Genomic DNA, 12011 nt, shown 5'->3' on the forward strand with positions numbered 1-12011 from the left:
CCTGTGCTGTGCTGTAGAAGATGGGCTGAGGTGAGTTCCCCCTCTGAAAAGCTGGTGTTCCAGGTGGGCAGGGTGGGTGTTTGTGCAGGGCACTCTGGCAAACTGAGCTTGGCCTTGAACTTGAAAGGCAGGGGGAGAGCAGCCAGCACAGGCTCAGAGACTATTTTTTGATATTAAGTAACTGAAAGGCATTTCACATGACTTGAATTCACTCTTTATAGTTGTAGAAGTAGGCACCACTGAACGAATGAGCCAGGGGATGCTGCAGGAAACATGGGCATGTGTAAAATGGAATGATTTAGAGTGAGGATTAATCCCAGGCACTACCCTGCTCTGGCTGAAGTTAAAAGCTCAGTTTCACTTAATTCAGCCACTGCACTGTGCCAGGCTCAGGCCTTTGCTCAGCTCCTTAACCAAAAATTTTCAACTTTAAGATGTTTTTCTTTTGGGTAGGCTACAGTAATGGAGGAACTTCAAAGGCAGCTTTTTATATTGGCATTTGAGAGAAGAACATGGCACTGCTTTATTATGACCTTTTATCAGACTAAAGATTGACAACAGTTTTTAAAGACAAAATAATCACTGAAGAACGTGTTGACAGTGTAACATTAGACTGCAAATGAGTTTCTGTTGACTTGAAATTTGTGTGTGAACATTAAGCAAGGCATTTCAAGTTGTCTATTCTTAAGGGGATAAATATTTATTTATAACCTAAGGTATCTTTCTTACACAAAATATCATATAATCATTTATACAGGCAATTCTCTATTCTGGAATAAGGCAGTTGTTACATTCTTCTGTTGAAAAAAAGAAAATCACTGTTATCTTCTTCAGGTGACATAGGCAGGCTTATAGTCTAGAACTTACCATTGCAGCTTCCAAGTAATGAATGCCAAAGATTCTGAGCTATTACTTATTCTGATTCACTAGAGTATCCAGACTATCTCCAGTATTTTCACAATTCCTACTACAAAAAAAGGCATACTGTAAAATCAAGCCCGAGTGCTCAAGCACTAGCCCAAAAGCAATTACCTCATTAGAAACTACAAGTTTAAAAAACATCAGAGCTCCATTCCAGTATGTGTCTATTGTACAGTAATTACATTTAAATAAATTTTTAGGACAAGCTGAGATAGTAATTGTCATTGCTGAGCCTGCTCATCGGATGATGGGTGCTGATCTGTCGTTTGTCACCGTGGGTCGCAGTTTCACCGTTGCAAAGGGGTTTTCTCCACTGGAAAGAAATGCATGAAGTTACTTGAAGGCTTTCTGCAATCCAACCCCACATTTATTCATCAAGTCCTTCACTGTCAAACAGTAAGTTGTGGTTCTGAGACTCAGGGATTCTGTGCAACTCTTAGTTTAACCTGAATTTCTAAAACCAGGTTACATATGAAGAATCACTTTTCAGTGAGCCAAAAATATGGGAAGTTAATGCCCAGTTATGTCTGGACTTTTTTTAATAGCTCCCAGTCTTGAAAGATTTTTCCTTTTAACCCTCAAAGTCAGTTAAAGAAAGGTTTAAAGTCCTGCTCCCTGTCAAGCAACTGGAGAAACAAGTTTTTCTGAGAAGGGCCTGTGTAGTGTGCTGCACTTGATGCCACCCTTGAGGAAAGTGCAACTAATTTTAGCCATATTGTTCTAGGAGTGCCTGGGAAAGGTCACAGAGAAATTAATGATAAACGTCCTTATTTCCCCTTATAATCAATAAAATAAGCCAATATAAAACCACAACAAAATCAGTGTAAAACTATTTTACCTTAGAAAAGGTGGTTTTATAATGCCATTCATGTCAGGTTTCTGTAAAAAAAAAAAAAAAAAAATATATTCACATGAATTTGTAGAAATATGCTACAGGTGATCTTGCTGTCCTGCTAAGGGAAAGAGACCCTGTAATTAATCTGTAGGGCCAGTTTGGTTTTAATACTTCAAATTTCAGTGCTGAACCAAAGCCTGTCAGGCTTTCCATTCCAGGCTGTGTTTCAGGACCTCATTCAGGAGGTTCTTAACTCATGCTTGGTTTGTGATTCCAATGAAATTCCTCAAGTACATCAGCTGTAAACAGACTTAGAATTAGGCCTAATTAAGAAAAATTAGCAAATGCCTGAATTAAATCTTACTGAACACCAACCCTCCTCAAAGATAGGTCAACTACTAAAGTCTTTTTTTTAATAGTTGATACTGTTGTGCATATTACTGTCTTGTGTAGCCCAGCAGGAACAGTTTAACTGTCAAGAACCATTCCTCATCTCCTTCTTGAAATCCTGAGCTATTTTTTCTGTGTATTCTGAAACAAATAAGATGTCTTGAATCATTTCCTGCTTCTGCATAGGAGGCCCAGTGAACAGACTGTTTTACACTGTAAATCCTGTATGAATGTACAAGCCAGCCCAGTATAATGCTGGGCTCATTTCCAAAGCCTATGGAGATGTGGGGCTTGGGGACTTGCACGGAAGCAGGAAAGACAAGGAAGTTCTGCAAGAATGAAAATAAATAGTGACTTTGGAACAAAACACTTGGTTGCAAGTGCAGCAGCTCTCCTCTGCAGTTGTCCTAAGATGGGGTCACAGCAGCTGCTGTGAGTTAAGGAGGTGCCTCAACAGAAGTGGGCATTGTTCTGTACTCCAGAAGTTCTAATTTATTTTAGTCTTGCTTTCCCTGTGGAAATTTAGATTATCAAAAAGATGTATTTGTTTTCCACTCCTAGGAGCTATTAGTTTCCATTCTGGCTTCCAAAGAGATTGTACAGCTCTAATTAGAGCTCTGCCAACTGGCTGATCTGCCATTCCTCTTGAGTTTCTGGTTCAACAGGAATGTTAGTCCACAACCCTTAAATTCATTCCTGAACCCCCTGACCTAATGCCACAAACCAAAACAACCCTTAGGGTGGCTGTTCCTGAGAATGGAGTGTCCCCAGCAGAACACTGCAGGGATCCTGAGACCATTTCACACTCCATAATTCTTTAAGCTCTTTAGCAGTCACCTGGTCCCAGGGCACAGAACTCTCCCTGCTGGACTGGCACCTCCCAAGGGCTTTGGACAGAATCACACCTGAAGGCCTCAAACAGCAAGAACAGGCTAAGAGAGGCACCATAAATTCTGACATTACACCATTACCAAGGCTCATGGCTTCTTCATTCAAAAATGAAAACCACAAATAGGTCAAAATACAGATGCTGGTCTTCAGAATAATTTTAGAAGTTCCCAGATATGTGTTTTGAAAGTAACTGAACACTGAGATTTAGGTCATATTTCTTTATAAGAATTTTATGCAGCAGGACAGCTTCATTCCTCACAGAAAACACTATCCCAGAAACATCACTGCACAAACTACACACTTCCTACACCACAATGTTCATTAGTGAGAAATAAACCCACTTACTTGAATGTGGATTCAAATATATATGCTAATATGAAACTGTTCTGGCTCCCCAAAAAAGTGTAAATCTTTTCTGTAGGAATATTTAGATGGGGAAAAAAAACAACCAAACAGGGTATCCCAAAACATGACTCATAGTGAAATGGAGTAAGATCTCTAACTGAGAGGAGCTTCACAAATCTCCAGCAACAACTTTCATACTTTCTTTCACACTTTTTATATTTGTAAAGTAATTTTACAAATTACTTGTTACAGGAAGTAACCTTTTAAGAACTAGACAAAAGTCTGTGATTTAATTACAAAAATGACTGTAAAGGCCACTTCAATTTCTACTGTATGATTCACCAGATTACTTAGAAAGCAAAAACATCTGTCAGCAGGTCAACCCAAAATCTGGATGCTATATGGAGAGACAAAATATTTTAGTCATACCAAGAAATAATATTTTTTAGCTACTGGCAGCCAATTGTATTTTTCTTTGATTCCTGAAGTTTCCCATGGCACTGACTAATGGAACTTACTTTGGTACAGTGTCTCATATTTTAGCAATGCTAACCTTGTTTTATTTAATTTGGGGGTTTTTTTGCCTTCAAAAGGTGATCTCTGCTTCAAGAGGCTTTTTGGAGAAAGTCTCAGAAGCATGACCCTTACATACACATCAGCAAATACTTCCTTGAACAAGCAGCAAGAAAAAAGCTTGTAATTGCCTAATTTGATTAGTCTTCATTTTGAATCAGTTTGAATGCTGCTTCAATAGCAGAAATAATAGCATTGTAATACATTATCTGTTCATAAAAAATGTATTTTCACTTAGCTGCAGCTGTGCTGAATACAGCCAGGAGTTGGTACAGCTCCCCCTCAGCAAAGCTGCAAACACAGAGTTTGTGCTGCTCCAAGTCCCCTGTGCCCCACAGCTCCAACATCACTGGAGGGGGTGGATTTGTACTGCTTTCTGTGAGAACTTCTTTTCCTGTTTAACAGATTCCATGGCTGAGAAGCTTTGCTGTGCAGGGTAAGTCTCCTGCCACTGTCAGTTACATCCCTGAACACTTCTCCCTTCCAGCTAGGACGGATGGAGTGAAATGCCAAAACCCCAGATATTCCTGGAGGCAGACGGGTCACAGGGCTGAGGTCAAGCACAGGCAGGTGAGGCAGGAGATCCCAGGGCCCCATTTAGGAGCCCATCCCAGCAGGGTGGAGTATTTGGGCTGGTTTGGGCTCCCTGCCCCGGGCACTCACCGGGCCTGCCGGCTCCGCTCGCTCGCTCGGAGTTTTCACGGCTGCACCTCTGGCAGGCTCCGTCCGTCTGTCTGTCTGTGCAGCCCCCAGGTAGTCTGGTGGTGGGAGGACAACTTCCCCTTTCTCCACAAGGTTCACAGAGCTAACACTTCGGATTGGTGCAGGGCTGCAAGACAGAACCAACAAATGCCGTTCTCAGATGCCAGAATCTCTTCGGCACCAGGAAGAAGTGCTGGAAGTGAAGAATGGTGCAATGTCCTGGAGCCAGGGGGACTCTGAGTTAAGGCTGTTCCAAAGCTCCTTGGGTCTGTGTCTAACCATTAAAACACATTATTAGCATAATTAAGGCATTGTACAGCAGATTATTAGAGAATATTTACTGCACACATTACTGAACTTTAAAGAATGTGAGCACAAAAAAACCATTTAAAATAAATGCTAGCGAAGATCTGGGCATTTCTGCAATTGCCACCCAGAATGTTACCTTGGCACTGGAGCAAAGGCTTTTTCTTCTGCTGATTCATCCAGGGGTCTTGTGTATGATGATGGAAACCATCCTTTTCTGTAAAGGGAAAGGTCTTTTACATTATATAAAATTGGAAAGATCTTTCAAAATACAACAGTAGACTCAGCAAACAGATTTAACTTTTGAAGAAACCAATTTCTGATTATGCCAAATTAGTGTGTAAAACCAAATATGTGCAGAGATTTTTCATTAGAGGGAGACCCCAAGTCCCTAGTCAGTGACAGCCAGTAAAAAAGATGGAAAACCATTTCCTAATATCTGCTAACATAATCTGGTGAGACACACTGTTACTTCATGTTCAAGGTGGGTAATGATTATCTTACAGTCTGGTTGTGTCATGCTCCCCATAAAGCCAGCCATCCTTTTCCTCAGCCACCAGCAGGGTGATGATATCCCCCTGGGCAAAGCTGAGCAGGGTCTTGTTGTTTCCAGCAGTATGAGGGAAGATTGTCTTCACTTTCTGCCTTTTCATTATATTCAATCCCGTGGCAACAGAAGTTGAACGTGATAAACTGGCATCATCTGAATTCTCTGTCAAAAACAGGAAAAAAAATTAGACACACAGAAATAAATGCAATTAGTAATCTGAGAGGAAAAAATAAAGGAAAACTCAAGTGAAAATGGACTTCTGAGACTTTGCACTGAGACACCTCTCACTGCCAATGTTTCTTATCACCATGAAGTTCTTAACTGCATATGCCTTTACATGCACACAACCAGCATAATAAAGTGGAGCCAACAGGCAGAAAAAGTTCTGTGAGTTTTAACTGGTTACTTCTTTCCTCTTTTGGCATGAAAAGTACTAAACAATCACAGCTATAAAAGGCCTTTGAAAATTTTCCCTTCTGAAAAATGGAACTGTGTATAAAATCCAATTGACACTTTCAAATGTGCCTCAGCACTCAGCTTCAGCATTGAGAAGACTTGCAGGTACTCAGCACTTTCTGGACACCAGAAGTTTATCAAAACAGATATAAGGAAGGCTTAAAACTCTATGTTATTTGACTAGTACAATATATTGTAAATGTATTTTTAAGGAAGAAATGCTGGAATTTCTATGACACATTGAAGAGTTCTGTGTTTCTTATGCTGTGGTCTAGCCTAGTTGTTTCCCATATCACAGAAAGTATAAAAAACAATTTATCAGACACTTGGGAAGCAAATCTTATAAGGATTTTAAATTTCAGGAAATGAACTACAAGACTGTCTGCATCTTCTTCCATGTGCATTTCTCCCTTACTGCTACATGCCCTTAAAGTAAGCCAGAGTGAGACTGTCAGTGTTTGTTTGTGTGCACTGAAACACTCAGATGTATCCTGTTCAAAATCATGGAATGCCTTCTGCTGATGACATTTCAAGCCATGAGAGCAGTTAAGTTGGGTTAATCAGTGATACACAGAAAGTAATTAAAATAGAAATTACTTATCCTGACCTGCATTTAACACATCTCTCTCCTTTTAGGTAAATTATATAAATCCTTTGTAAAGACAATTTCTTACTCTATAAATCCTAAAATTCACATCATCGTGGTACCAGAGCAGCCCTGAGGTAATTTTGAACACTGCAGGCTGTCATTCACACTTACCCAGTCTGCAGAGAAGGGACACTCACCTGCTGAGTGGTTCAGTTTTTCAGAAGGTGCTTTGGGAGCTGCTGCAGGATTGTTGAACATATCCACGAGTGGGCTCGTGTACGCCCTGCCCGTGGGAGCTGGGGGCACTTTGGATGCATTTTCTTGGTGAGGATAAAAATCATTTCCAATCTGGAGCCACAAAAACAACAGTAACACAATACTGAGGGAACAGCAGTAACTTTTTTGCAAGATTAAATTCTAGAGAGCAATGCTTAAATGTTCCTGAAGGATACACATTTAAACATGACCTAAAGCCCATGTGTGCCTATGGAATTGCTGATCGAAGGTTTGTAAGAGGCTTGCTCAACACTTGCTAGTGGGAAGGCTACAATAGCCTTTTTTCAGCAAACAGCATGATGATCTCCAGATTTTTGTTTCTTGTTTAGAAGCTTACTCTAATCTTCTAGAAATTCAACAACTAACGATGACACAGCATACAAACCAGCAGAAATGAGAATTTCACCTGTACTCCAATAAGCTAATAATCATGAAAGGAAGAAGGAAAGAAAACAGAAAATAACATTTTTCTTAAGTTTGCATTGAACTATTGACTATGTAATGCTATTACTTAGAGACAAGAATGTAGGAAATGGAATGACTGGAACAAAAGTAGCCCTGAGGCTGAGTTCTGCAGGAGAAGCCCTGGGCACCCAGCTGAGAATGAGCTCCAACTCGTGCTCCTCCCTTCTCTGCTGTGTATTTTCCTCATAGCAGAGCTGCAGCTTAATGCTCTTGGTTCCCTACCCCAGCCCAGTACATTCCAGCTGAGATACACCATGCTGAGGTCCAGCAGAACCTCTTGAAGCCCCTGCACCCCACTGCAGAGCCCAGGGCCACGAGGAGCAGCCTACCAGGGTGTTTCTCTTCACCATCGGCGAGGGCTGCGGCGTTCCCGACACCGGCGTGGAGCCAGGGGTCCTGATTTCATCTATCATCATTCTCACTTTTTCAGGCACTTTGGTGGCATCACTACAGATTTCCTCCCAGCCAGGCAGCTTGGATTTTAGGAAGTCTGCACACTGTGTCAAATTCAAAGATACTTGTCAAAGATAGGCTTTGTCATAAAATTGCACAAATTTACTGGTTAACTTTCATGATACCAAAATGTTTACACCAGCAGAATGGAAGTATTTTCTAAGATTCTTCTACGGAATACCTCTTTGAAACAAATAAGATGTTGTAAAAACAACTCTTTTGCAGGGTCATATATTGGAAGTACCCGATCAGTCCATGTATTTTTTTTTGATACATGATTTAAAAAAATTTACAGTAATCCTTGATTTTTACTACAATACATTTAATAGAATAGTGTATTGTAAACATTTTCTGTGAGCTGGGCACAACACTTGTCTGGCACTTCAGTTCTTCTTAGCTATTTTTAACAGGCTGGTCTACATGCTGCAGGAAACACTCAATAGTCCTGTGTGCCTGAATTTCAGGAGTTTCATTTCTGTTTATGCTCACAGCACTGACCTGAACATGGTAGAAGTGCATGTGCTGGGTAAAGCTGCAGTGCTTGTCAACCAGAAAACAGAACCTTCTTTTCTCTTCAAGGAGAGCTTCTCTGCAGCCTTCTGCAATAAATCTCTGAATATCGCTTTGTCGAGAGGTCACGGTTTCCAAATACTGAGGGAAAAAGGGGAAAAAAGAATCACACAGAGCCTCTGAGTTTTGTTTGATGCTATATCCAATCAGTTAAGTAAACTCTAAAAGCCTTAGAAAAAGCTTTTGGAAAGGCAAGGTGGGATAAGGTGGCTCCGTTTCTGAGTCCCTCTCTTTTCCTGCACAGATCTGACTTCCCTGATCTCATCAGGTGAATGTATATTGTCCCTACAGGCAATTAACAGCCTATTTAGGGGTTGTGAGGGGGGCGTCTGTGGTGTGTGTTCAAATTAGACCAATGACCTTTGTCTGCACCACCGCAGCTGCATTTATTCACACAAAGCTGTGATCAATCTCTGCTTCATTTAGGAGGGAGGGAAATGAGTTACTAAAAAGACTGAACTATATTTATCTAGATTATGAGGATTCATTAAATGCTAATCCTTGAACTCAGACCTTCAAAAAACCCTCAAGTCTTATGAAAGCAGGTTAAAAGACAGGCAGTAAAAAATAGGAGCTCCTGTTACCTGCACTTACTGTACTGTGTTATACACAGAGAGTGATTTCTTTGAAAATTAAAATAGATATGGAGAAAAAAATATATAAGCTAGCAGGAAGTACAAGTGTCACGCAAATAAAAATATCAATGGCAAGTATTTTCAGAGAGACACACGACAATGAGAATCTGATTTACTAATTTTAAACCAGTTTCTCTTCAGTGTCTTGCCATTTCAGATTTCACCTCAAGATGGCAATGCTGGATTGAGGGCAGTAGGAAAGGCAGTAACACAAGCTGGCACTGCCTACTTAGGGAAATTATAGCAAATTACTACTGAATTTGCATAGTTTAGCTGGATCCCTGTGTAGAGCTCTGCATAAAGGTGCAGTTACAGATCAATTATTGGTCAAGGGATGAAATCTAGGAACCAGAAGTCTCTGAATATGTACACTGGAGCAGAGAGAGCTCAACTGCAGCTGCAGCACAAACTCTAGGAGTGCCTTCAGCACACAACAGCTTTGAGGAACCATTAAATTTTTCTGTTGACCAGTTCCATACCGGGAAAGAAACAAATAAGAGACAGTGCACTGACCTCCATTTCTTTGTGCTCATACTTTGTTACATTTCGCGCTCCTTGGCTTTTCCTTCTGATTTTTTTCAGCTCAGCCTGAGACTTCTCTAAAGAATCCAGTTTGTTTCTGTGTTCAGTTTGGTACCTTTTTAAAGTTGCCTGCAATCAAAGCATTTACATCATTTCATAATGCAGTCAGCCTTGTATCTGGGTAAGGGACTGAAAAGCATTACTGTGATCTCAGATATTGTTCACACACCCCAAATGACTTCAGCAACTGCTGTCGTTTTATAAGGAGCTGTGAAGTCATACAGGGGTTCCCTTTTTAACTTAAATTAAGCATGAAGATTTTGGCCATCTTTATATATATAAAGTGCATTTCTATTGAAATTTGTATCAATTAATTAAATCTTGGGAAACAACATCTAAAAAAATTCTTTGACTAGCAAGAGACAAATAAAATAGGAGTTTTAGAACTGAATGTACTTACAGTCATATATTTTACATCCAGGTCTGTTTTCTTCTCCAGTTCAGCTATAATTTCTTTATGGAATTTTTTGAACTTTAAAAACAAATAAATTAAGGGTTATTCAAAATTGGCAAAAGTAGTTTATAATTTCACAATCAAAATGAATTAGAAGAAATAATTTGACTTACACTCTCCTCTAGACTGTCATTAAGTTTCTTGTGTGTTCTTGAGATCTCTACCAGAACTTGGCCTGTTGATAAACACACAACTATATTGGTTTCTTTCTTAGACTTCTGAAGTTAGTTAACAAAGAGCAGTAATAAAATACATTTAACTAAATACTCATTAATGGTTATATTTAGGAGGGGTAGGAAATTTCTTGCTATTGCTCACCACAGCAGCTGAAATGAATAATTTACTCTGGCCACAGACAAACAAGCAGTTCATAAGTGATAGCAGAATAACTAATCATGCATTGTTATGCAAAAGAGCCCTGGAGTGCCAGGAAATACCTCCTTCTCTCCAGAGCAGCTCCTGTTCAGCTTTAGTTAACAACCCCTTTTTGTGCCAAGTCAGAGAATAGCACACAAGTTGTTACTACCCAAATAGCTGCTATCCATTCCGTAGTCTGAAAACTAAACTTCAATGTTTATTAAGTTACTGCACCTTCAGAGTCAACAAAGCAGCCTTTCAGTTCCCTCACTGCACACCTGCTAAAACAGACCTGATCCACACAAATTCCCACCGGTGCTGCATTAACCAACAGCCAAGGCAAAGGCAAAGCAGATTGCTCAGCATCCCAACAGACCCTGAATATCCCATCCTGCTCTGCACAGACTGGGCACAAGCTCACCCAGCCCAGCCAGGACTGTGGGCAGCTGGAAGCTGAACTGTTCCATTGTGCTTCAGGAGGATACAGAGGGAACATCCCTCCGTCTCTGGGTGTGGCTGTACGTGCCGAGCAGTGCGAGCTGCAGCCAGCCACATCACCCTGCCTGCTCCCGGCCACGTCAGCCCCACGCCCTTGGTGCCCTGGCACGGGCACACAGAGTGCCAGCCCTGTCTGGGAGGTGGCAGCACTGCTGGGGGAGCAGCTGGAAGGGCCCAGTTTGACTGCACCCAAATCAGAGCAGCCGCTGCTGCCAGAGCTGAACTGCTGGGATCGCGATCAGATCCAAGCTGGGTTGCATGTGGAAGCCTTGACTAGAAATGTGTTTTCTTGGCACTCCATTTGCATGGCAGGCCTGGCAGGTTCAGTTTGACAGCTGGTTCCCTGGCACATCTCCTCCAGTGATCCTTGTATCCCTCAATCACCCTTGCAGCTGTCCCACCTGGATTTGCCACAGGTACCTGCAGCTGTGCTGTCCTCGGGCACAGGCAGGGCTGCAGAGTGACCACAGTTCTGTAATTCCTGCACAGCACTGGCAGTCACTGCCTGGGACTGTGTGTCCCTCCTACTTCCATCTTATGCAATTCTAGTTTCCTTTTTTGAGCCAAAATAGAAAGGATGCATCAAGTGCTCAACATGCCATCCATATTCTTTGAGAACCCCTGAACAAAATCTTATCATCCCATAATGCTTCATATCGTTCAGCTTTTCAGAAAAGCTCCCAAAAGATGCCAGTAATTAAAAAAACTGGCTCAATAAATGAATGACAGAACTCCTAATGAGAACCTTCTCATCAGCTCAGACATCCAAGCCTGTCTCCCCAAAGAGCAGGCTGGTGACTTGGTCACCTTCTCAGGCAGAAGCATCCCCATGTCCATGGATGTGTTACCACCTTTCTCCCTTCTAATTTGTCATTCTCCAGTTACATCATCTCAAAATCTTATCTTCTTTGAAATGAGAACCACATCTCTTGTGAAGCAGCATGGCACAGCAGATTTTCAACTAAATCTTATAAAATGTGGGTCTGCTTTGTTGTTTATGGGGAAACATCAGGTGGTAGAGGAGGAAACACACGTCTCTCCTGGCTTTTCAGGAATCCCTCTTCCTGCTCCAGTGCCCACCCCTACCTTTCTTTGCACAACAGACTGCAGGACACTTAGAGGAAAGAACTGGAATGCAATGAGAACAGACAGCCCCTTGGCTA

General features: G+C 41.3%; 1 protein-coding gene across 1 annotated transcript in view; it reads right to left on the reverse strand.

Annotated features, from left to right (window-relative positions):
* Nucleotides 1-1158: 1158 nt before the first annotated feature.
* The window catches only part of BAIAP2L1 (BAR/IMD domain containing adaptor protein 2 like 1), a 34226-nt gene continuing 23373 nt past the window's right edge, over nucleotides 1159-12011 (reverse strand). The window contains exons 4-14 of the mRNA XM_064390927.1: nucleotides 10107-10168; nucleotides 9940-10011; nucleotides 9471-9608; nucleotides 8251-8403; nucleotides 7629-7796; nucleotides 6756-6906; nucleotides 5468-5675; nucleotides 5103-5180; nucleotides 4619-4784; nucleotides 1760-1800; nucleotides 1159-1234 (exon numbers count right to left, since the gene is read on the reverse strand). Coding sequence (XP_064246997.1) covers nucleotides 1159-1234; nucleotides 1760-1800; nucleotides 4619-4784; nucleotides 5103-5180; nucleotides 5468-5675; nucleotides 6756-6906; nucleotides 7629-7796; nucleotides 8251-8403; nucleotides 9471-9608; nucleotides 9940-10011; nucleotides 10107-10168 — 1313 coding nt within the window. The remainder of the gene's footprint in view (nucleotides 1235-1759; nucleotides 1801-4618; nucleotides 4785-5102; nucleotides 5181-5467; nucleotides 5676-6755; nucleotides 6907-7628; nucleotides 7797-8250; nucleotides 8404-9470; nucleotides 9609-9939; nucleotides 10012-10106; nucleotides 10169-12011) is intronic.

This window comes from Passer domesticus, chromosome 15 (genome assembly GCF_036417665.1).
Source record: "Passer domesticus isolate bPasDom1 chromosome 15, bPasDom1.hap1, whole genome shotgun sequence".
NCBI lineage: Eukaryota > Metazoa > Chordata > Aves > Passeriformes > Passeridae > Passer > Passer domesticus.